Source organism: Nicrophorus vespilloides, unplaced genomic scaffold (genome assembly GCF_001412225.1).
Source record: "Nicrophorus vespilloides isolate i.1.1-1 unplaced genomic scaffold, Nicve_v1.0, whole genome shotgun sequence".
Lineage (NCBI taxonomy): Eukaryota > Metazoa > Arthropoda > Insecta > Coleoptera > Silphidae > Nicrophorus > Nicrophorus vespilloides.
In genome coordinates, this window is record NW_017100075.1 from 91125 (window position 1) to 118349 (window position 27225).

Genomic DNA, 27225 nt, shown 5'->3' on the forward strand with positions numbered 1-27225 from the left:
TTTGAAAACTTGTTAAATTTTTTGTATAAAACAGAAAATATTGTTGAGTTCAATTCAGATTAATTTTCATTTAATTTTACAGAAAAACGTCGGAATTTGGTCGAAATTGAGGATTTCTTTAAATTAAATAAAAATTATTTATATTTATTTTTAAACCTAAAATATTCCTTCGCATTTTAATAAATTTAAGTCAATTTTATCCATTTGAAAATCGATGAACATAAATATTGCTGAAGTTTGAAAACTTGTTCAATTTTTTGTTGAAAAAAACGCAATATTAATGAATTAAATTAAATTCAGATTCATTTAATTTATATTTAGCAAAAAAACATTCAGTCAATTAACTGTGGTCAAAATGAATAAATTTTATATATAAACAAAATACTTTATTTATTAAATTTCAATATTTTTAATATGTTGATATGGGTCAATCTGACCCAACTGATATTTGTTTTAATTCAATTGCAAATGTTGGAATAAAACAGTTGCGGCGAGAAATACTTTATTTAGTGTATTTCGGGTCAAAATGACCCATCTTTAGCAAATATCATCAATATTTAGATTTCAAAGTAGAATAACTCTGGTTTCCAATGAGGTTTTTTCTTATACAAGTTTGCGATAAGAACAGCAAAGTTTTGTGACATATACAAAAGACCAATTTGTTTTACTTATTTAAAAATAATTGTGCAAGCTGTTTTCAGTAATAAAATCAGCTTTAAATTCATTAAATAATGATAATAAATCTGTGTTTATTGTAAAAAATTAATAATTCGTTGTATTTTTTTTAATATCTGATCATCGGGTCATTTTGACCCACAGGTAGTACATGTATTTCATTTATTTGTCCGCAGTAATTAATACTTAAATATTACATTTTTCAGCGTTGTTTATTCTTATCAGATCGTTGTCAAGTACTTTTATCTATATTGCAAACACACTTATCGCATATAATTATGATTATCAGCAACCTTGGTTAATTGCAATCAATAATTATACCATCATTAAACTGCGAACAATGTAAAAGTATTGCACGAAATTCATCAGAAATACACAATATCTTCTGTTACTATGTTATCAAGGGGATGGGCACTAATACGCTACAGTTTTTTTTTACTATCCGCCGACTAAACGTAGCTTTTACTTAAATTAAAACACCTTTGAACCTGAACTTTACTGCCGTATCGATTCGCAATCATAATTATCGCCCGGCGCATCCACCGCATTTGTTTAAAAAGCCTCGTAACCAAGGATACAATTCGAAAAACAAAAAAAAGCTCACTCTTTAAATTTTTATAGAACTACACATACATATATATATTACATAAAGTATTGAGTGAACGTAGGTATTTTCAAACTGCCGTTTTACCTTTGCGTGACGAGCGTGTCTTTAAAATGGTTTATTTTTATTTGCAGTTACATTATTTTTTTTTATTCCTTTTTCGTTCGTCGGCACGAAACCTTGAACTTGCTTATTTTACCTAATCGCAATTAATGAGATATCGCAGCGCTTGACAACAATCCAAAAATTCTGACTAGTAAAAGAATTAAACGAATCAATCAATTTATTTGCGGTGTTAAATTAATAAAAAGCTTTTCTTTTTTATTTGCATAGAGAATGGATATTTTGTCCCATTTGTAACTGCGTATTTTACTATTAATAAAATTGCTTTTTATTGGTTATGTTTCATTTTTTTTTGTTGAAATTGTATGCTGTTGCCATGGTTTGGTTTTATTTATGCTAACTTGGCTTTAATCGATGGTTTTGTTTTATAAATAGAATTGATTTTTAACGTTTATTTCTGGTGGTACAAATAATGGTTTATCTTTTAATCGCATCAATAGATGTGAAACTCAGATACATAAGGTATTTGCTGAATGTCGTTTATAAATGGAATTGATTTATTGGAAACACACGTTCTTATAGTTATTAATAGTAGATTTTATTCTCAATATAAACAATACTATTTTATCTATTTTAACTTTTTTTTATTAATAATATTTCTGATTATTAGCAATAAATTACAAAATCATTATCTGTAAAAAATATGTTATTAAAATTCCTATTTGTGTACTAAATGCCTTCTAAAATAATTTTTTATAAGAAATTATACATCATAATTACATAAGATAACATTTAAACTGATGTAATAGATAGTGGGTAAAATATACCCTGTGCGGGTCTTCATGTAATAAGAATGCGCGCGCGTCCACAATGGTTAAAATTATGTAATTGATAAATATTTTTGATAAAATTTTAGTATTCATATTTTTTTTATTATTTATTTTCTTACAATTTGTAATTTTTCATTATAAAACTGAACTAAAAAATTCAATAGAGTTCTGTAACTCAAGCGTCATTTCGTAACTTCGTTACTCGTATAGCATCTGAGAAACTTCGTTAATTATAAAATTTACCGAAAAAAACAAAATATTTATTTTTTGTTTGTAATGTATCTCATATTTATGTACAAAATTGTTATTTGTTTTTATTTTCGATATATTCCATATATTGGCTATATTTACTTGATTGTATGTATCATAAGCATTGTTGAAAATGTGAGGTGCCAGGTTCCAGACCCCAATTGATTTTGTTAAATCAATATTTTAATATTATTTTAATATTTTAAATTACATAAAAATAATTTATATTTATTTTTAAACCTATTTTTAAACCTAAATTTAAGTAAATTTTACTCATTTGAAATTTGATGGACATAAAATATTGCTGAAGTTTGAAAACTTGTTTTGAAAACACGCAATATTGTTGAATTAAATTCAATTCAGATTCATTTAATTTATATTTAGCAAAAAAACATTATGTCAATTAACTATGGTCAAAATCAATCAATTTTATATATAAACAAAATAAATAATCTATTTATTAAATTTAAATATTTCGTTTTTAACCCGTAAGTACCAAAGTTGGGTGAGATTAACCCAACTGATATTTGTTTTAAATCAATTGCAATTTACTATTCTACTATTTTCTAATGTACTTTTCTGTAGGACCAAAAGCAGTCGTGGTCAGAAGTATTTTATTTAGTGTATTTCGGGTCAAAATGACTGATCTTTAGCAAATATCATCAATATTTAGATTTCAAAGTAGAATAATTTTGGTTTCCAATGAGAACCTCATTGGAAGAGCAAAGTTTTATGATATATACAAAAGACAAATAAGCGTCATTTCGTAACTTAGTTACTCGCATGGCGTCTGAGAAACTTCGTTAATTATAAAATTTACCGAAAAAAACAAAATATTTATTTTTTGTTTGTAATGTATCTCATATTTATGTACAACATTGTTATTTGTGAAGGATTCAAAGCTATTTTGGTATGTATTGTTTTTATTTTCGATATATTCCATATATTGACTATATTTACTTGAATGTATGTACTTAATCAATGTTGAAAATGTGAGGTGCAAGGTTATTTCCAGACCCCAATTGATTTTGTTACGTATAAAACAAAACACAAAAAAAAACAAGGGAAATAGGTCGATTGTGTTGACATAGGTCGTAACATTTATTGGGAAATAGATTACGGACGGTTCATTTACTTTTATCTGCTCTTTACACACACACTCATTGTTTGCGAATTTGTAAATATGGATTGATCTGTTCGGTGGACGAGGAAAAGGATGAAACACTTCACATTGAAGATAGCTTGTATACAATTCTCAATCCAAATGACAGTTCAATATAAACGCGATACAAAAACCCCTTTCGTTTTCTCCACCCCTCGAACAATCCTTTTAATGTTTTTATTTCTGTCGGTTTGTGCATGCATTGAAAGCGATCCTCGAATGAAAGCCGCACCGTTAAAATGAAAATGAAAATGGCCATAGGGCGCGCACAATGGGAATGGCATAAGGGCATATCCAACGCAATGGATAAAAAGGGGGCTGAGACGGGACGTGGGCGTGCAACATTCTTTCCGGAAAATTTTTCATAATTACTCGTCTGGAATTTTCGCCGTCGTCGTCCACCCTAACATTCTGATTATTATTCCCAGAATGTACATGCCTTAGAAATGCATATCTTAATTAAAATGTGAATGTGGTTCTTCTTTATATTTTGTTTTTCTGTTCCGCATCTCCTATTTTTCATTTCGGAAATCATTAAGAAAAAAAAAACTACTAAAATCATGATTAAACTGTTGTCTGATAATAATACATGGGATTCATTCTTCAAATGGACTTTAATAATCATTAATTATATTAAAATATATCATGATTTGGAGATGAATACAGATATGCTTAAGTAAAACCAAAACTTGTTTATATCTTATGTAATAATGATATTTATGGCAATAGTTGCAATAATTTACCAAAAGTTTAAAAATTAAATAAAGTTTATTTTTCTTATAATGCACAAATATAAAGAAAACAGACACAATAAGATTTATAGCCTTTTTAGTCTCAATGGAAGCCAATTAAAATGTGTAGATAATAAAAAATATTTATAATTAATTTCATCACATTTTATTTAAAATATTGGTTAAATCGACAATAAATTTTAGAAGAATAATTGTAAATTTTCATAGGTATTTTTTCAAGGACAAATTAAGTATCAATACGAATTAGTAAAGAGCCTTTTTTTTTCATAAATAATTATTGATTTTCTTTCTATTAATCAATAATTTATTTTTCGTAATGAATAAAAAAAGTTTCAAATATTTAAAAAAAATTAATTGCTGGAAACAAATAAAATATTGTATTTTTTAAATTTCCATATGATGGTGTTGTTACATAAGAGATATTTGGAAGTATGAATAATCAACGATATTCAAATTTCGAAAATTGACAACAATTTGACAGATCTGTCATATTTTGTAAAATAGTTATGTAATAAAAAATATAATGAATATCTAAGTACAAAAAGCTATTGATCGCTATATTTCACACTTACCTTTAATAATACAATATTGATATTTTAACCTCGAAATAATTTAATGTTTGATGAAATTACATAGATTGTATTTGTTCTCAAAAATAACTTTTCCCCTCTCAATTATATCATGAGATATGCAATTATACATTACGTAAAACTATAGAGATAAACAGTGATTTGACTTACCTAAAAGTACATAGAAATCTTAAGTATCATAATTAAAACAGCAGTAGATACTAAATTAAGCTTGAATAGGTTATATATCTCCTTGACAACAACTAAATAACAAGAGACACGTTTCAAATCATTGCATCCAACATTAAAATGTAATTATTACTACTTATTTATTCTTCTTGGAAAGTTTTCAGTTGAAAATTTGTAACATTCATTATTTGATTAATGAATATATTGATTTATATACATGATTATTAAATATTGCTCTATGCGAAAAAGTGTAGTGTCAGGAAAAGTGTGTCTTCTTTGTAAAGAATTGGGCGACTATATCAGCCGCTCGTCGGATAAGGTTTAAAATAACAAACAATGGTATGCTAACACATTCATCGTGTGGGCATCTATAGGACTCTTACAACAAAAATTATTAAAGGTGGTTTCATCATAAGACCACTAATACTCAAAGCGTTAAATCAGTGACAAAGACAGTTAATTTAATGTTTCAATTAATTTAACCGCGATTCAACAAGTTTCTTTGTATTCTCGGAAAAGATGTTCCACCATATTAGATATGTCAGGAATTTGAATAATGTAGATTTAATAAATTCGTTGAAATGCTAAGTGCTGAAAGCCGCATGTTCCGTATTTCAGGGATGTGGGAATGTCGGTTTTGGACTGCAGAGGCGGGCAATTGTACAATGGATCCACGGGCCTCCTCTGCTCATTCAGCCGGTTTCCCTGTTTTCGAATTGACGTAAAACGGTTTAATAAAGCCACCCCACAAGTTTCGTCGAATGAATATATATATATATATATATATTATATAATAAATACGAACATTCAAAAGGGGAATCCCCTAAACCTGCGCCCTCTAACAAAAAAAATACGTTACGTCCAAAACATCTTTATGAGCATTGCTTTGCATATGCACGAGATAAGTTTTATATCTTTGCCTTGAAGTTTATTCGTTTTTTTTTTCTTCTTTTGTTGCAGTTGACGGCGCTTACTTTTCCATAACAGATGTCTCGGTTAATGTACCTGGTGACAGGAGCAAGTACCCGACCGGAAGTAAGCAAATCCTGCTGAAGCTGCACGCGCAGCCGGAAGCAAATAGAAACCGGACGAGACTCACCTACTCCATCCTCAATCCCAACATGAAATATTTAAAGATTCATCCACACTCCGGCGCCGTTTCCTTCACCAAGGAATACCTGGAATCCAATTTTAAAGGCAAGTATCTCATCCCATCAGGAAAATTTTACATTTCTTAACTTATTTAAATGAGTCGTTATGCATTCCTGAACATTTCAAGAAACATTTTCTAGTACAATAGATCTTCGAATAATTCAGTTTCCAAAAGAAGCAATCTTTTGTGCTTCCAGAAATATTTATACATTAAGCCTAAAAAAGAGATATTAATTGATTAGGTTTACAAATAAATTATGTTTATCAATTCAAATTCTTTTCATACAGTTTTATTTTTCATCACATATACTAAATATTTATTGTATTTGAATATGACGGATATATCCGCAGCTCGTTAAATGTTCTTTTCTTTAAAAACACACATTGCTTAACTTTCTTAAAATATACAAAAAAAAAACTTTTTTAAACGTCACTTTGGCATTTCTTTTTTCACGCATATACTAAACAAATATTGTATTTGAATATGACGGATATATCCGCAGCTCGTTAAATGTGCCTTTCTTTAATAACACACTTAAATACTTTTTTAAACGTCACTTTGATATTTCTTTTTTCACGCATATACTAAACAAATATTGTATTTGAATATGACGGATATATCCGCAGCTTGTTAAATGTGCTTTTCTTTAACAACACATTGCTTAACTTTCTTAAAATATACAAAAAAAATAATACTTTTTTAAACGTAACATTGACATTTCATTTTTCCCGCATATACTAAACAAATATTGTATATGCATATGGCGGATATATCCGCCGCTCATTCGCTAATGATTAAATGTACTGTTTTTTAACAACACACGTTGCTTAACTTTCTTAAAATATACAAAAAAACTATTAAATATCACTTTGAAATTTCTTCTTTTCATCGCATATACTAAACATATTATTGTTTTACATATGGTAATATCAAAATTTGAATCTAAGTAATGCCTTGTGTCGTGTTTTCGTTGTTTCTTCGGAGTTATTAAAAAGGCATTGATTTTAGATTATCCAACATGCATGAATGCATAAATTGTGTTACGTGCATAATGCATCGACGCAAATAAATTTCATAGTTGCGTGGGTACAGTTAAGATCTTTAAGAAGAAAAAAACAACAAAAAAATAATGCCCTATTACGCATTCATCAATTACATTTGTTTTTCTTCTTGGTGACGTGTTTACGTAATATTAAATAATGAATAAATTGAGCAAACTTTTAACGATCCAATTGAATCATTTTAGTACAATTGAATTATGTACTATGTTTTTTTTAACTGCATTCAATCGTTCCTTTTATATTTAAATTATTTTAATATTATTATTTTATGTATGGAGTAAAAATTTGCATATTTTCTTTTTAAGAAAAATTTCCTTCATTATTTTTTTTTTGTTAATCAGAAAACTGCTTAAAACTTCTAAGAACTGGCTTCAACGATAATTACTTTACAATCTAACTTTATCAAGAAATTCCATTTATTCCAAATACTTTTTATTAATTTTTTTTACTTGATATTCACAGAGTAATTTTTGATCTGCTCTAAAATATTTTCTTCAAAATATTGTTAATAATTTTACTAATTTTCATTATTTTTTTTTTCTCAAATTAATAAAAATCTATATGAGATTTTATTATGTTTTTAAAAACCATTAATATATCTTTAATTTAATCAAGTATTTTAATGAGATTCATTTGTTTATGGCATGTTAAAACGGAGGTTTAAAGGTCAGTAGGTTTTAGTTGCGAATGTTCGCTTTAAGAGCGTAAACTTGAAACCGGTTTCGGGATTACCGGAATAAAATATGTAAAGCTTCTTAAATTACCTGAATCCTTTAATTTCCTTAATTAATTTGTAGAGAAAACAAAAATATTTAAGCCAACGTGGATTTAATTGAATTTCAAATAAATGCACAAAGAATGCAACAGTTTACAAACTTGAGTTTTTTTTACTTTAATTTTTCTAATTTAAGTTAGATATAATAGAAAAAAAAAACTGTTAAAATTATATTAATTTTTGGGATGTAAATTGAATGAAATGTATTATCTTTCTGTTCTTTTTTTATTAAATTGTCGACAGAAGTGAAAATTAATTGGCCTGAACTTTGGCATCAATAGCTATTAATAGAGTAGGAAGTTATCGTCTTCGAACGTGTGAGAATTATGCCTTTTTTTGAGGATTTAGTTATCTGTAACCCGGCGCATCCACCCAACCGTAATATTCAGTTCACTTCACTGACCTACACCCACGCCGCCTACGTAGATCTTCAACTACGATATTTCAAGCATTATTGAATATCCTTAGTCACCATTCATTCAGTCAGCAAATAAGGCTTTACTAGAGTAATTAACAATAGTTGTAAGAACATCTTAAGAATTTCAAATTTACTACTTTCATATACAAATTATTAAGAAAATAATGTTTTGTCTTTTTATACCGCGAAATCTCCTGTGCAAAGTATATGGCGGATATATCCGCCGATCGTTCGCAAATTATTAAATGTGAAATTAAAGAAGTATAATACTTTATTTTTTACTACATAAACTTTGTGTAATTACAAAATAAATATAAAAAGATTATATAATTGATTTTTTGAACATAGGAATAATTTAGTGTAAGTGAGTTAGACACTTTTGTAAAGGATATGGCGGATATATACGCCGCTCGTTGGCAAATGTTTAAAATTGTTTTTTTTTCAAATACAATAGTTGAAAGTTGCGTTAGTTTGAATACACATAAATTGAATCATTGCCTGCCAATTGTTTTTCAAGAAAATAAAGAAGTATAATAATTTGAGTTTTATTAAATAAACTTTGTGTAATTATTAACAAATTTAAATGAAATAATGATTATATAATCGATTTTCTGAAAATAGGAATATTTTAATGTAAGTTTCCTGTGAAAAGGATATGGCGGATATAAACGCCGCGCGTTTGCAAAAGCTCAAATGTACTTTTGTTCAAATACAATAGTTGAAAGTTGCGTTAGTTTGAATACGTATAAATTGAATCATTGCATAATAATTGTTTTTCAAGAAAATAAAGAAGTATAATAGTTTCAGTTTTATTAAATAAACTTTGTGTAAATATTAACAAATTTAAATGAAATAATGATTATATAATCGATTTTCTGAAAATAGGAATCTTTTAATGTAAGTTTCCTGTGAAAAAGATATGGCGGGTATATCCGCCCCTCGTTCTCAAATTATTAAATGTGAAAATAAAGAAGTATAATAGTTTAATTTTGTCTATATAAACTTTGTGTAATTATGAAATATATTTAAAAAGAACAAATGATTATATAATCGATTTTTTGAACATAAGAATATTTTAATGTAAGTGAGTTAGTCACTTGTGTAAAGGATATGGCGGATATATACGCCGCTCGTTGGAAAATGACTAAATGTGCTTTTCTTCAAATACAATAGTTGCATTAGTTTGAATACACATAAATTGAATCATTGCATAATAATAGTTTTTCAAGAAAATAAAGAAGTATAATAGTTTCAGTTGTAATAAATAAACTTTATGTAATTATTATCAAATTTTAATGAAATAATGATTATATAATCGATTTTCAGAAAATAGGAATATTTTAATGTAAGTTTCCTGTGAAAAGGATATGGCGGATATATCCGCCGCTCGATCGCAAATTATGAAATGTGCTTTTGTTACAAATCCAATATTTACCAATTTGTTACGTTGCATAAGTTTGAATTCACATAAAGTCATTGCTTATACTAATCATTTTTCAAGAAAATAAAGAAGTATAATAGTTTCAGTTTTATTAAATAAACTTTGTGCAATTATTAACAAATTTAAATGAAATAATGATTATATAATTGATTCTCTGAAAATAGGAATATTTTAATGTAAGTTTCCTGTGAAAAGGATATGGCGGATATATCCGCCGCGCGTTCGCAAATGATTAAATGTGCTTTTTTTCAAATACAATAGTTCAAAGTTGCGTTAGTTTGAATACAAATAAATTGAATCATTGCATAATAATTGTTTTTCAAGAAAATGAAGAAGTATAATAGTTTCAGTTTTATTAGATAAACTTTGTGTAATTATTAACAAATTTAAATTAAATAATGATTATATAATTGATTTTCTGAAAATGGGAATATTTTAATGTAAGTTTCCTGTGAAAAGGATATGGCGGATATATCCGCCGCGCGTTCGCAAATTATTAAATGTGCTTTTGTTACAAATCCAATAATTAAACGTTGCATAAGTTTGAATTCACATAAAATCATTGCTTATACTAATCATTTTTCAACAAAATAAAGATATATAATTGTTTCATTTTTACTTTATAAACTTTGAGTAATTATTGGTAAATTTAAATGAACTAATGATAGTATAATCAATTTTGAATAAAAAAAAGTAACGTAACTTCTTTCTTCATTCAACACATGATTTAGTAATTATCTAGAAGTTTATCCTCTTTTTTTTTCCGCAGGAGCAGTCAGTTTCGATATGACAGCATCTGTGTCGGACGGCGGAAGGATAAATAAAACGAGCGTCCGAGTTAATATCTCTCCACCAGATAAACTCGATTGTGTTCTCATCGTTCAAGACTTATGTTACTGGCAGACCGCAGACTACAGGATCTTCGAGAACAGAAAACCGACCATTCTTGGAACACTCAGCTCCCCGTTCCTCACCGATCTGTGTCCTGGCTTCAAACTCAATTACACCATCAACAAAGGTAAATATTTCCCTTCCACTAACAAAAAAATATATAATTAAAACTATTATACTATAATCAATATTGCAAGAAATAGGGTTTACGTTAGAAGATTGCTTCCTTTTAATAACAAGAAAAGTTTACGTTTCCTTTTTATAAAGAGATAAACTCGGCGTCGGATCGTGTTGAAAGTGGAGAAAAGCCACTGGAAAAGTTTCACAAACAACTTGCATGGAGAGAGCATAAAAATCTTTCTCCGCATATTTGTTTATTTCTCTTTATTTTCGTCGGTGTAGTTTTCACTAAATCTGAATGAGATTCGAGAAGACATGTTTAGTGAGGGAAAAGGGCCGAGGGAATTACAGTAAATTACGTGGAATTACATTACGTCGTAGATTCAGTAAAAAAGATATAACCGAAAGCGAAAATACTCCAGTTTAATTTTATAAAAGGTATATAGTTTTCTTTCACTCCTAAAGAAAATTGAAAACAAAAAGAAAATAGATTTCAATTTATTTATCCCCAATTAACTAAAAAACTATTACTATTTCAATTCAATTGTTTAAGAAATACATTCTTAGTCTAATTATATTGAAAACTATCTTCTTATTGTTAGATTTCAACCAAAAAGCAAAAAAACTAATATTGTTTTAATTCCCAACATTAAATTTCAATTTTGCTCTAAAAACCAGATCTACATTGAAATCCCGACAACCGAAATCCCGAAAATCAAATTCCTGATTTTGATTGTCAGGATTGACATATTGAAAAATAGATTTTTGTAAAAAAAAAAACACAACTTATTCCTTTATACAATAAAAATAACAATTACTATTGTTGTTGAAATACATTCATTCTCCAGAAATTGAATTGAAAACTTGAAGAAAATGGATTTCAATTTATTCCTTTTACAACTACAAATTTCATGGATTTGTTAATTAATGCTTTTACAAATACGTTCCTATTTCAAAAACTTAACAAAAATACAATTCATTTCAATTAATTCGTGCTGAAATCTTAAATTATTTCAAATCTATGAACTGTTTATTTAACGCTTTTGGAACTAGTTTTTTTTTGTCAAGTGGTTTTGTTTTTGTAACCACTGAAGTGTTAATTGGTCACGGTGCGATCCGCATTTCCCCTGAGCGTAGATGGGATTTCCGAATTGATTGGCATTATAAAGCTTTTCCAGATACGAATTACATCCGTGTTTGTCTTTACTCGATCTGCCGCGTAATCACGAACCGTAATTGGATCAAGCAATTATACCAATTCAAATAACAAAAATGTAATTGAAACGCTTTACGATTTTTAGTAATTTCTGCAAAATTTTATGTTTTCAGCCACATAAAAAAATGTTAAAAAAAAATAATTACTCAAAGTTTGTGAAAAATTGCATTATATGGTCTTCAGTAAATAAAATCAAAAGTCTTTAAATAAAAAAAAATTGTTTCATTAAATATTATTTAGAATAAGCATACATTTTAATTTACTTCTCAATTTGATTTCTTTTTCGTGGAAAATGAACATATTTATCACTTTTAATATTAAATACTAATCTTCATGTTAAACATACAGTCAAAATATTCGATTCTTAATATTTCTTCATATTTGACTACAAATTTCAACCAAATCACTGAAGTTACAAATGTTATACAAATCACCTATTACTTCTTATATCATCAGATTCAATTTCCATTTTCAACATCAGTTTTATAGATTTGGAGAAGTTCATTACAATGTGAAGAGAGTGCTTTCTCGAGTTTTCTTATTTTATTACTCAATTATCATTGTAAATTACTACAAAACAGATGACGTTTCGAATATTATAGCAAGTACTCATTATTCCGTATATATGTTATGTCCCAGGAATGAATACAGTGGAATATTGTATGGTGTTGTCGTTGGGGAGTCTCAGTTGTTGGGAATTTAATGAAATTCGTTTGGTTTTACATCACTTTATTTGTTACTTGGTCGATTTAAGATTCATCTGAGACTATGCTCATCAAATTAAGATTCTTTAAAATTATGTTCATCTTTAAAGGTTTTACTGAGACTACTTCTAGAGAAGACATATATTCAGCTTTAATTTCCAAATTCAACATCAGTTCTAGCTTTTGTAGATTTAGAATAAGTCAATAAAATATGAACATACTACCTTTCCAAGTTTTCTAAATTTATTATACAAATATTAAAATATTACATTAATTCATTATATCGGCAATATTTTCCATGTTCAAGGTTAGTTTTCATAGATTTCGAATAATTCAATAAAATATGAAGATACCAAACAGCTGAAGTTACAAATATTGCAGTAAACACACATTTTTCTATGTATATTCAGATTTAATTGTAGATTTGAAATAATTCAATACAATATGAAGACACTAGATTCTCAAGTTTTCTTATTTTGTTACTCAATTATTGTTGCAAATTATTACAAAACAGCTATACTTACAAATATTACATTAAATACACATTATTCCATATATATTTAGGTTTAATTTAAATGTTCAACGTCAGTTCTAGCTTTTGTGAATTTCGAGTAATTCAATAAAATACGAAAATACTTATTTTTCAAGTTATCTTATTTATTTACTCAATTATTATTATAAATTATTACACAACAGCCGAAGTTACAAATATTACACTAACTACTCTTTAATTTCCATGTTTAATATTAATTATACCTTTTGCAGATTTCGATTAATTAATTAACAGAAATAATTATCAAAAATCACGAAAATATTGTTTCTTCATTTTTTTTACTAGAAATTACAAAATATATAGGTTTATTTAATGTTTAGAGTGAATCTATTTATATAAATAAATATTAGATAAAAATTAAATAAAATTTAAAAAAAAATGTTTTGAAAAACTGACAAGACATTGATTCTAATAAAATTTCCATGTGTTATTCGATGAAAAATTACTTTAATAAAGCACATAAAACTATTGAACTATTCTATAAAGCCCCCAGAGACACTTGATAAGTGAGAATTCTCCAAGAATTTCAATACGAAACTTATACATTTCTACACAATATATTTGACTTGAATACAAATAAATAACATGAATATTTTGATCTTTTATTATTTATTACTTTTACATAAATTTATTGTATAATAACATACAAAGGGTTTAATTATAAATAATTTAGTGACAACTCAAAAATACAATAATTTGAGGAATATAAATGTTCAAAATTTAATCAAATTTCCTTCTTCTACTTTATGAAATATCGCCATGATAAAAGACCTAAAAAAATATGAAATATTTTCTTTAGTCTCTAGAGACACTTGAAAAATGATACTTTTCTGTGAATTCGATACGGAACTTTTGAAGATTTGACCATTTCCATATAATATATATAAGTTACAGCTAAAATACTGCTGTTAATAACCGAAAGTTTGTACATATATGCAATAAATTATTATATTTAAGTTATATATAAAATTTTAGATATTTATACAAAAAACTTGTTTTTTAATATACAATAACTATTATTTAATTATAAATAATTCAGTGAAAACTTAACAATATAAAAATTAACTTAAATTTGACAATTATGTTAATTATATTTTCTTTTGTAAAAAATAAATTAATGAAAAATAGTTGAGAGATGACATATTTCATGAATGTTATCAAATATCCTTCTTTATTCAGTAAAAAAAATCACAAAATACATAAAAATTGAAATATTTCTCAGATACTTGAAATTCTACAATAATCCGTTTTGAAACGTTTCAGTATTTGACTATATTTTACTTGTATGCAACATATATTGAATCATTTTATAAATAATACGTTTTTCAATTAAATGTAAATTAATTTGCTCGTAATTTGAAAGAGTATTTGAAAATTATCATAATTTACTTGATTTTCATACAAAAAAGCTTTTATCAGACTAATTTATCTCATTTTATTTACTTTTTCTTGTATTAACATTTTTTCAATAAGTTACAACGAAAAATTAGTGCAAATAACGTTTCTTAATAGTTTTAACAAAGAAACAAAAAAAAATTTAAAAAATAAACGAGAGTAAAGTCGGAAAAGGTTGTTAATACTGATAGTAATGGGATGAAAGTTGGTTGTAATACTTGAAGTGTTCTGTGGGGGTTTCTGTGCGATGGCCTCGACGTAACAGAGTTCTCGAAGTACTCTATTTAACTAAGGGTTTGGATGCGAAGGGACACTTTTACGTGGTTGACCAATTGCGAATTCTCCGGATAATATGTTTACCCTTAAAGTGGATGCGCCGTTAGCTGACCTCAACAAATTGCTCGTCTCATTGTTTCGATGACTGACTTGGTAATCGTTAGCGGTGATCCGAATCAATTGACCTACACCCTAATCACCAACATCTTAATCCTAACCCATTTGAAATGGTAATTAAGGACATATTCTGTAACGATTATTTTATTTGAATGGATTTGAAAAAGTTTGATAATCCCAATATAAAATATTTCACAAACTCTGTAAAGAGAATAATTTTCGAAGAAAGTTTGGAATTAGCGTACTTAAAGGGATATTTCAAGGTCACAATTTCAACTCTGACGCCTCTAGATAACTAACGTCAACGCTCTTAACTAAGATTCGATTACTGCGCTACCACAGTGACCATAAAAGCAATTAGCATAAGCAAAATCTCCTGTGTAAATAATATGGCGGATATATCCGCCGATCGTCCTCAAAACGTTAATTTTCATGAAAATAAACAGACTATATGTTAAATGATTATATATTCTTGAATTTGCATTAAGATTTTGGGTCAAGAAATCTATAAATAGATGCTTTGTCTTTGGACTTTCCTCTCCGATTCTCTTTTGTAAAATATTCACGTTAATAGCCTTGTTTCTTCTCTTTTTTCTTTAGGTGAAAACAGAGTGGAGGTGATTCCGCCCACGGATCAGAATAAATCGTGGATGCTTCGTACCCGAAAACCATTAGAGAGGGACGTCCAGTCGGCCAGACAATTTTCGCAAGAAAACAAGCAAATTGGAGAGTTCATTCGCATCTCCACGAAATGCACCATCGAAGATCCGAACGGCACCAAACGGGAAATCCTCAAAAACATCACCGTCCATGTCCTCGACGAAGACGACAACCTTCCGGAACTTCAAGAACGCCACATCGACGAGATTAACGTCACCTTAAACGGAGATTTCGTGAAAAAGGTAAAACTTTTTTTATTTCAGAGATTTATATAAAATTTACATTTTTACACACAAAAGAAATTCTTTTTACGTTCCTCAGCGTATTTGTATAAATAACTGGGGATTTTTTCAGAGAAAATATAACACGAATCCGTGTTTCCCCACTGTGTTTGCGCAAACCGACGTGTCTAGGTTTAGTAAAATAATGTTTTAATTTTATATACTTTTTTTGTGTTTCATGTGTTGCAAATTCCAATTTAATTGAGGGATAGAAATTAATACTCGAAATAGTGCTCAATCATTTACGTAAATTGTTAATTAACTTTTAACAAAAATCAATACATTTCAATTTGATGAAATAAAAATACATTTTTTTTCCAAATCGAAATTAAATTATATATTTTTTTAAGTGAAGGAGTGTTTTTTAAATTTTTTAAATTATTTTGCAAAACGTCTATGTTAATTTATTGTCAATTCATTATTTCAATACTTCATATTAATTTTGTTATAAAAAAATAAGTTATTATTACGCTAATAACGTGAATAATAAATTCAAGATACTGCTAAATCTTTCAGGTAAAATTTCAATTAACTTTTACATAATTATTGCAATATTTCAAAAAAAAATGTGATTATTATAGTAGAAAAACGAAAACTTTTATAATCACGCTCAGTCTTAGAAATAATTATGTTTTGTAAATTATAAAATATTTTATTTGCGAAGGCAAAGTTGAGGTTCATCTTGAGATTGAATCAAACTAATAGTAGTTTTTCATGAAAACAAGTTTTAAATGATTTAATTCGCATAAACATATTTTTATTAAAAAAAAACCTGAAGAAATGAAAATTTGAAGAAAAAAAAATGTATTGAAACTTTAAATATACATTTATAATATATAATAGGGTGAAGTAAAAAGTTCAGAGGGTTTTGTCCCATACATCGAGCTTCTTCTTGAGACCAGTCTTATTCAAATGGTTTCAAACGGTTTTCTGGCTAATCTTCAGGTTCTGGGCGATATAATAAGTGCTAACATGCCTGTCCATGATTTTATCAACATTTTCACCGATTGACTTACCAAAGCGTATCTCATCTTCGACGTCCATATTAGCAGAAATGAATCGTTGAAACCAAAGCTTTGCAATTGCATTCGATACTGTACTGGGTCCATAAACAACACACTTTTGAAGAATGTATCCATTTTGGAACGCTCTATCTCACAACTGGATTCACTAAACACAAAACTATCAAGATTTTTTTTAAAGCGTTATGTCGCCTTTAAGTCGCAATAGATGCAATATATCGTGAGATATGGCTCATTAAATCCATCTAACGAAAAACGCTCAGAAGTTTATTTTTTACTTTATATTACAAAATAAATAGAAGATTTTCAAATTAAGCCCAAGCAATGTTGACATGATTAAACTGTAAATGTGTTTGTGACTTATATAATAATCAAAAAATAGTATTTCATATTATTAATTTGAAACTACAGTAAGTATTTTAATAAATCATTTTATACATGTGTTTAGTCTAAAATATATTGAAATAATTACAGATTTGTAGTAAAATATTTGAGATATCCTCGTTTAAGTTATTTCAATCAAAAACATAAATATATAAGAATATGATCTTGAAACAATATTAAAATAATAGTAATAAAGTTCATTAATTTCTTGTTACTAATAATAATTTCCTGCCATAGATTGGCTTAAATTGAAATTAATTGTTTTAAAAAGAGAGACGAAAATTTTCTGTATTTGTCAATTATGTTAATTGTCAATGTATTGTCAATTAATTTTGAAAACCGTTAGAATATATATTAACAAAATAAATATGTAAGTAAAATAATTAATAGGTTTCCCTTCAAAGTGAATAAATCTTTCGCAGAGAGTCGAACCGAAATTAATTTCGTTCCGGTTTACGGTTACGTTCCACGTAAATGTTTATCGTTCCAGATTCGATTTCGGTTCCTCTAAAAATTTCGGTTCAGTTCCGGTTGAAATAAAAATTTAAAATCGACAAAGAAAAGCAATTTAAATTGGTTAGTTAAAATTTATAATCGAATCCAATATCAAATTTTGATTTAATTTTATCAACTATTATTTTTAATTATAAAATTGAAAAAAGAAACAAACCTTAATTAGTGACTAGTTCAACACATGTACTTTGTAATGTTTCTGCAGTCATGTTTATAGTAATATCCTTTTTAATCACTTTAATTTGAGTTTGTTCTAATGTTAGTTGCGCAAGACTTGTGCTTGTCCTTTTTTCTTCAAATTTTCTCTTTTTGGTCGGTGCTTGATTGGTGATGATTGAAGCATTATTTATATATTGATAATTAAGCGTTCCCAAGGAATTCTCCTGGATGGTTTTGTTTATTATGTATTTGTTTATTTGAAAAAAGAAATCGGAGTATTCAAAAAGACTTCAAAGATGTCTCTTATACATTATTTGTTTATATACTCTATTCACTATAGACCGACCAACACAATATCCAAAAATTATTATTTTTTGATATGACTATATAACAATGAATTAATATAACAAAAATTAAATTGAACCGAAATTAACCGTAATTAAAATTTCGTTCCGGTTTTGTTTTTTATTTTTTCGTTCCGGTTACAGTTACGGTTCAGTGAAAAATTCCGTTTAATTTCGGTTCGGTTCCGGTTTGACTCTGCTTTTTACTAATTAATAGGAATACAATGTGAATTAGTGAATGCGCCGGGTTTATTTCTTAATACTATGTAATTCCCATCACAAATTCTTCTAAATCTGACTCAATCATTTAATCCCTTTCAATCTTTTTACATCAGACTGTCGATTTCTGCGTAAAAATATGAAATACTAGTTATCGCGTGTGGATCATTTGTAGCGTCTCGTCGCTCCCATTTATGCAAACGTTTTCAGACCGGAGTTGATTGAATTAGATGATTATACCGCATCCCGCATTCCCATTGCCAAGATCAACATGCAGGCAAAGCCCCGAACATCCGCTTCGTCCGATCAATCATCTTAATTGGTTCCCTCCATATGCAGGACTGCAATCAAGAAACATCCCAATTACGAAAAACATCCATCAATCTTACACTAAATTGTAACAGTTGTCGCTATAAATTCCAGTTTTAGCACCGCGTTAAATCAAGAATTTTTTATTTCCAATTAACGGAAACTTTGTATTTAATTCCACACTTTGTGCAGCGAAGGAATTCTTGAAAATAAACGCGAAAATGCGTGGGCTGTTTCATTTTACATATTACCACGTTACATTAATATTATTAAGGTCGACACATAAAAATTGCGTGTCACCAAAGAGAAAGAGAGGAAAAAAAACGTTAATATGAATTGAAATTACGTTTTGGCATTGAGAAAATTCCCTTCAGTATTTCTCACACGCCGCTATTCAAAAATAGTTTCCGCTTTTCGTGAAACTTTTAATATTCTAACGACTTAATTCACATGCAAATTATTGTTATTTCATGCATTTAATTTTAGACTTTTAACTTACACAATGTGATTTGTTTTAGCAATTGTTGAAACTTCATTGGTTTAAATAGTTTACAAAGTTAAATTTCAATTATATCTGCTTTAATTAACTAATGGTATTTCGAGAATTTCAGGGTGGAGTAATTCCAGTAAATAGTTGTTTGGAATCGTTGTTTTTTTTTGTTGCTCCTATGATGCGAAATTCCTGATAAATCGAAGGGAAATGGATGCAGGATTACAATAATTCAACCATGTGCTACGGGTGGAAATTGTGTCCATATTTCATGAAATTTCGGGATGAAAACAATTTTATTGGGCATAAAACCTCCATCAATTTTACAATAAATAACTGGGAAAGACAAGTACGGCGTATTCGAAGCGTACGGAGAAAACAAGACGATGGTTTACGTCAAGTGTAGTCTTTTAAAATATTGAAATACTGAATGGAATTTATGTTTGTTATTTCTTTCTAAAAACCAAATATTTTGTCAATAAATATATTTATTTATTAAATTGTTTACAAATTACAATTTATTATTTCTCTAGTTGAAAATTTTAATTTAAATAAATCAAATATTTACTTTGTTTCAGTTCATTTATTTGAATATTATTTTTCAATAAAAATTATATAAAAATCGTAGTTGACATATTTAAACCAAATCTTTACTTTGCTCGAAATAATCTAAAAATTGAACTAAAATTTCTCTAATGATTTTTGGAATTTTTAAACTTTTATAAAAATCGAAGTTAATTACAATGAAACTTTTGTTAATAACATAATGATTTATATAATGTCGTCTTAAACATATTCGGAAATGTTATTAAATGAACCAAATCTTGACTTTATTCAAAATAATCAAAGAAATGAAAAAGTTTCCTAAATGATTGTTGTATTTTTAATAGAAATCGTCAGTGAATGTAACAACTTACAAAATCTTCACTTTCTTCAAAATAATCAAGGAAATAAACTAAAATTTTCTTAATGATTTTTTAAAATTCTATAAAAATCATTGTTTTTGACGAAGGACCAAGTTGCGCGGGTGAAGAAAGAAATCGTTTTGTGGTTTAAAGATGGCGTTTATTAACTACATCTTACACTTCTATACTTAATACAATTCTTAACTAACACTCTATACAACTAATTAATGAAGAATATTACTTAAACTACCGAACTAATAACAATAATGCTCTTTCAATGTTTTGAACGAAGGATCTAGTTGCGCGGGTCATTGGAAGAAATCGTTTCTGTGGTCTCAAGAATTATTAACTAACATTCTATTCAACTACTAAACAAATAATGTTACTTAAACTACTTAAACGACTAATAATAATAATGCTTAACTAACAATAATGAATCTTTTCCATGCTTAACTCCTCCAAGCTAAACTTCTTCAACAACTTCGTGGTGTACATTGTTGTCACCATTTATACACAAGCACTGTTGCGCTCTAACAATCATAGTTATTTACAATCAAAGTAGCTAAATTTTAGAGGCTCTTCCAAGAGAGAAGAAGCAGGAACAAGAAGAAAAAACAAGTAATAATCAAAATTTTGTTGATTTAATCAAAGAAATAAACTAAAATTTTCTTAATTGTTTTGTAAAATTCAATAAAAATCATATATCTCTACAATCAATCTAATAATCGAAAGTTTATTGATTTAATTTATAAATGAAAATTACTATACAAAAATGTCAATAAATTAACAAAATGTTCACTTTCTTCAAAATAATCAAAGAATTGAACTAATATTTTCTTGGATTTTTTTGAAATTATACAAAAATTGTACATTGATTATATATGTAATAAGTTAACTTTTGTTGTTTACATAATAATTTGTAAAATGTTGTCTCATTTAATTATAAACAAAAATAACTTCTCAAAATTTGAATAAACTTCACTATCTTAAAAAAAACAATGAAATAAACGAACATTTCTTTAATGATTTTTTGAATTTCTAAAATTTTGTAAGAAATATAGTTGGCTACAAACAATATAATGATAAAACTTTTATTAGTTGCATAATCATTTATATAATGTTTTCTTATCTTATTATAAATAAAAATAAATATTTGAAAATGTTAATAAATAAACTAAATCTTCACTTTTTTCAAAATAATCAATGAATTTAACTACAGTTTCCTTAATTAAAACTTTGAAATTATATAAAAATTATAATTTACTGCAGTAAATGTAACAATCAAATGTTGATGGTTACATAATAATTTATATATTTTCAAATTATCTTATTTAAAAAAAATATAAATATTTGCAAATGTTAACAAATAAACCAAATCTGCACTTTCTTGAAAATAATCTAAAATTTCCTTGACATTTTGTTGGAATTTTTTAAATTTTATAAAAATCGTAGTAAGTTACACAATCAATGTAATAATCAAACTTTTGTTGGTTACATAATAATTTATTTAATGTTGTCCAATCTTATTATAAATTGAAACAACTTTTCAAATATGTTAATAAATAAACAAAATCTTTAGTTTCTTCAAAATAACCGAAGATTTCAACTAAATTTTTTTTAATTACTTATAGACATTTTAAAATTATATAAAAATCGTAGTAAAAATGTTATATTCAAACTTTTGTTAGTTACACAAAAAATATACAATGTTGTCTTAGTTTATTATAAATGAAAATAACTATTCAACATTTCTAAATCTTTAATTTCTTCCAAATAATCAAAGTATTGAAGTATTGAAGAAAACATTCTTATTGATTTTAGGAATATTCAAAATTATACAAAAAAACGTAGTTTTTTGTTGGTTATTTAATAATTTATATAATTTTTTCCTACATCCAATATTCAAAATAATCTGTGGAATGAATTAAAATATGTGTAAAAATCGTAGTTGGTTACAATCAAATAATATTATCTAATCTTATAAATAGAAATAACTTTCTTCAAATTAATTAAAAATGTGAATAAATTTTTTGTAAATATTTTTTAGAATTTGTAAAATTGTATAGAAAAATAAAGTTATATATCCCGGTGGATAGTTACTGTCGTCTTGTAGGTTAACTGCAGTAGTATATTGATGCTCAGCGATTCCAATATTTCCTTTCACTGTGAATCTGCTGCTATCCTTAACACTGTCATTGTCCATCGATTTGGCTGAAGGTCCATATGCTAAACCTCATTCATTTCACTGTCCATCTTTGATGAACGATGGCCCTATTACTTCAAGCACCGAGAGGGCTCACAAAGGGCCTGGCTTAACTAGGATTCGAACCGGCGCCGTCTTGGGTAGGCCGACTTAACCATTCGGCCATTAGTCGCCCTAAATAAAGTTATATAATATTATTTTTGTTGGATGTATAAAATTTGCTTAATTTTAATTGATGTTACACGTTAGAGGAAAAAAAGTTCGTTTTGATGAGACCTATTTTTGGATTTTAATTGCGGATTCACCTTGCGGATTGCGTGAATGTGCAACGGCAAATGATGCATATTTATGCAAACGTTGTCCGTGCGTATATATTATAGAGCCGAAATGCGCAAATTTTATTATTAAAATGAGCGGATTTTATGATGATAACGGCAGGCATTTGCATCGCAAACGATATCGGTTTTATTAAAACCAACTGCACCAAACGTGAACCGTTCATGTTTTGCGCAACGTAGTGAAATGAACATACTGGCAACAAATGCACAAAACAATATTTTTTGAAGCGTTAATTCAATTTCATAAATCTAATCTTAACAACTACAAAAACACAATTTTCATAACAAGTTCCAATAGTTAAATATTTTTCAAAGAAATTTTCCTGTAATATCCACACGACTTCTTTTATATAAATATATTTGTTTCTGGCAAAAATTTGATGTATTATACCAAAATTACATAACTTTATTTATCTATAAAGTAATGTTATGTTTGCGATTAATTAATATAAAAAAAAATATTAAAAAAAAATCAATGATAAAGTTATAAATAATACAATTTATTATAAATTTTAATATAATATTTTCGATTTTTAGTATTTTATAAAATTATATTAATTACATATTTGTTTTAACAATTGTCTTAGAAAATTACGTTATTTCATTTTGTAAATAATAATTAATAGTTACATTCAATTAAAAATTATTTAATATAATCTTATTTCTCTGCGATTTAATTATCTTATGAAAATGGGGGTTTTTCTTTATTTTAATTTTTAAAGGAATATATTTTTTAAATGCAGCGTTCACAACTTTTTCTTTAATTAGTGTTTTCTTTTTATATTTTTTATTCAAAACTTTTCCAATTTATGCTGCATACAGTCGCATGTCTTTGCTCAATAAGAAAATTCGCTTTATAATGTGTTTCAAAACTTAAAATGTCCATAAGTTACTTTTAAAAGATTTACCTTTGCCCTAGATTTTTTGTATACATCAATAATATTCAAGACGAAACTAAATAGGAAATAATTAGCAAGTCATAATTTGACTAGAAACTAACTCACATTATTCATACAAGGTGAGCCAAAAGTCACTTTTATGTGTAAAAATTGAATAACTCTTTAGTTTATTATTATTTTTTATTGTTATTTTTAGATTTTATTCATCGAACTTTGTTACAACTTATTTATTGAGCCGCATAAGCATAGCACATACATAAAATTATAAGAACTTTGTTACACCAACATTCACTGTCACAGCATTACTAACTTCATTCACAAAGTAGTAGGGCCCTTTGACCCTTTTGTGATGTTACTCCACACCATACTGTACACTTGAGCGAGTGCAATTGGCGCTGGTGAACAACTCGGGGGGTTTGAAGTACCCTAAAATTGCATATTTGCTTATATCACTCAGCTTCATCATAATTAAATGATTAAGAAACTCGTTATTTTCTGCGGACAACACCAGAAAGCGTATTGCCCAAATTAGTAGTTGATGATAGTCAACTGGTAAAAGTTGTTGGGCCAATTGGACCTTGTATGGATGCATGTGTAAATGTCGTGTCGATGTTTCGGATGTTCTTCAACACTGTCCCGTACACAATCAATGTTCACCTTGTTCTACACTATTCTCGGTCTTCCTCGTGGCAAGTTTGACACTGAACCTTGTTGTCGGAACCGTACAATTAAACGATTAATTGCGGTTTGGCTAGGTGCATCTCTGGTGTTGAAATAATGTCAGTAAAATTGAACGACCATTGGAAAAGTAAAATTCTACCACTTTGGTCCGTTTCTAGTTCGTGTAATTTTGCATGTTGGTGTAACAAGGTTCGATGAATAAAATTTGAAAATAATAATAAAAAATAATAATAAACTAAAGCCCTGTATAATAAAACAAAATGTATAATTATAATAATTTATGCTGAATTTAATGATTTTCTAATTTGTTTACATTTGACAAATAATAGATTTTGTAATAATATTTTAATCACTTGTGCAAAAAAATTGTAATTTTACAGTGAAAAATCTGTATTTAATCAAATTGTAATTAGTAATAATAATCTTTATTAGTTACAATGCAACCAAGGGCTATCGACCTAAATTTTTCTGCCAAGAAAAAAACATAAATTGTCAGAATAAATCATATACAAAAATTGAATTCTGAAAAAAAAGTAAGTCAGATAAAAGTAAATCTTCTGAAAATGAACAAATAATAACATATTCTGAATTTGGCTGAAGAATGATAAAATTCGCCCGGGGCACGAACTATCCACCCTTCATGATGAAAGACCCAGCCGTCCCCTGATTCACATCCGTAGGAGGCTCCCGCTCCCAATCATCCACATCGAACATTAGAACATAAACATGATGTTCCGAAAAGCAGACGCGTAATTCAACATTAAAGTTGTCTGTAAATCGTCTTCTCAAGCGCTGCAGCAACTCTGCGCGATTTTCTGCATTCTTTGGAGAGTTTAGGTGTTAACTATGGTCATGTATTGTTATTGGCCTGTGAATTCTATTGTCCTGAAGGTCTTTAGGTAGATCACACGTCTTTTTATTAAGTGGCCTTACTTTGATGTTAGTTACACCCGGTATGGGTTTTATGCCATACATCGAGGGGGGGGTGCTAGTGGCAAAGTGCATCGGTTATGTAATTAGTATTTCTAACTTTAATTTACATATGCATAAAAATACGAGGTTTCAAGATTTACTAATTTGCAATTTGTTCTAATTAGCAAAAAAAATAGTTTCTTGTACTTTTGCACCTAAATTTGCATATACTTTAGTTAAGCATGAAATATTAAATGCAAATTTAATTTTACTCCTTAATACATGAATTTCAGTTTTCAGAATTTCTCATTGTATGTCATAAGAATATGAGCTACGATACGAATTGATTATTAGGAGATTTGATGCTGTTCGGCGAAGAGTTCTTAATGGAAGTCGGTGAGGACAAACTTGTTACACAAAGTGATTTACTTTCTGGTTTCAAACTTTTTAAATGGACTTTTTTACGCTCTTTTAATTCTATATACTTTTTTTTTCATTATTATTATTCTCAAGAAAGTTTTAGACTTCTTTTACAAATCTTCATCTACTTAAAACGACAATAGAAAAAAAAACTACTTTAATAATTTTTTTATATAATATTAACGTTTATTAATTATTTCATTAAAACTTAATATTATATAAGAATATTACCCATTTTTTTTTTATCTTGTCTAAAAATTGTGTTTTTTGTGTTCGATTTACTTTTTAATTCTAAATATACTTAAAACATGCAAAATAATAAACTTGTATACAGTTTTATTAACATAAATTGTGTAAATTTACCATATCAACTAATGATTATAGAACAAAACAATTGTATGTCAATTAACAATGATTTAATTAATACTAGTTCAACATAATTTAATTTATTTTCTAAATAAGTTTTATATTTATTTGTTTGATTATTTACTATATTTCTTGCATTATTCTGAGAAAATTTTAGACTTCCTTTACAAATCTTCATCTACTTAAAACGACAAAAGAAGAAAAAACTACTTTAATCTTTTTTTTATATAATATTAAGATTTTCATCCATTATTTTATTAAAACTTAATATTATTTTAGTCTAAAAATTGAGTTTATTTGTATTTGATTTACTTTTTAATTCTAAATCTACTTAAAACATCCAAAATTATCAATTTTTATATAGTTTTATAAAAATAAATTCAATAAATCTACCATAATTAACACTAGTTCATCAAAATTTATTTTTTTTAAATAGTTTTTAAATATTTTCAATTGCAAATTTAACAGATAATTATATAAGTTTTATATTTATCTTTTTTGATTATTTAGTCTATTTTTTGCATTATTCTGAGAATGTTTTAATTTTACATTTCAATTGTAAATCTACATACAAATTAACAAAATAATCAACTTTTATACAATATAAAATAATAAATATAAAATATAGCCAGTTTGTGTCAATTAACATTGATATAATTACTAATCTATCAAAGTTTCATTTCTTTTTTAAATAGTTTAGAAATATTCTCATTTGGAAAGTTAGCAAATAATTATTCAAAGTTTTATATTTATATTTTTAATTATTTTGTTAAAGAAATTTTCTGCCTTATGTATAAAAGCATTGCATAATTATGGTGATAATAATGATATGTACAAAAAAAGCTTTTTTTATCTTAATATGAAAAGTACAATCCATTAATTAAATTAAATAAATGATATAACCACG

General features: G+C 27.1%; 1 protein-coding gene across 1 annotated transcript in view; it reads left to right on the top strand.

Annotated features, from left to right (window-relative positions):
- The window catches only part of LOC108566823 (proto-oncogene tyrosine-protein kinase receptor Ret), a 62027-nt gene that overhangs the window by 13405 nt on the left and 21397 nt on the right, over positions 1 to 27225 (top strand). Inside the window, exons 2-4 of the mRNA XM_017926890.1 lie at positions 6054 to 6290; positions 10711 to 10959; positions 15814 to 16115. Coding sequence (XP_017782379.1) covers positions 6054 to 6290; positions 10711 to 10959; positions 15814 to 16115 — 788 coding nt within the window. The remainder of the gene's footprint in view (positions 1 to 6053; positions 6291 to 10710; positions 10960 to 15813; positions 16116 to 27225) is intronic.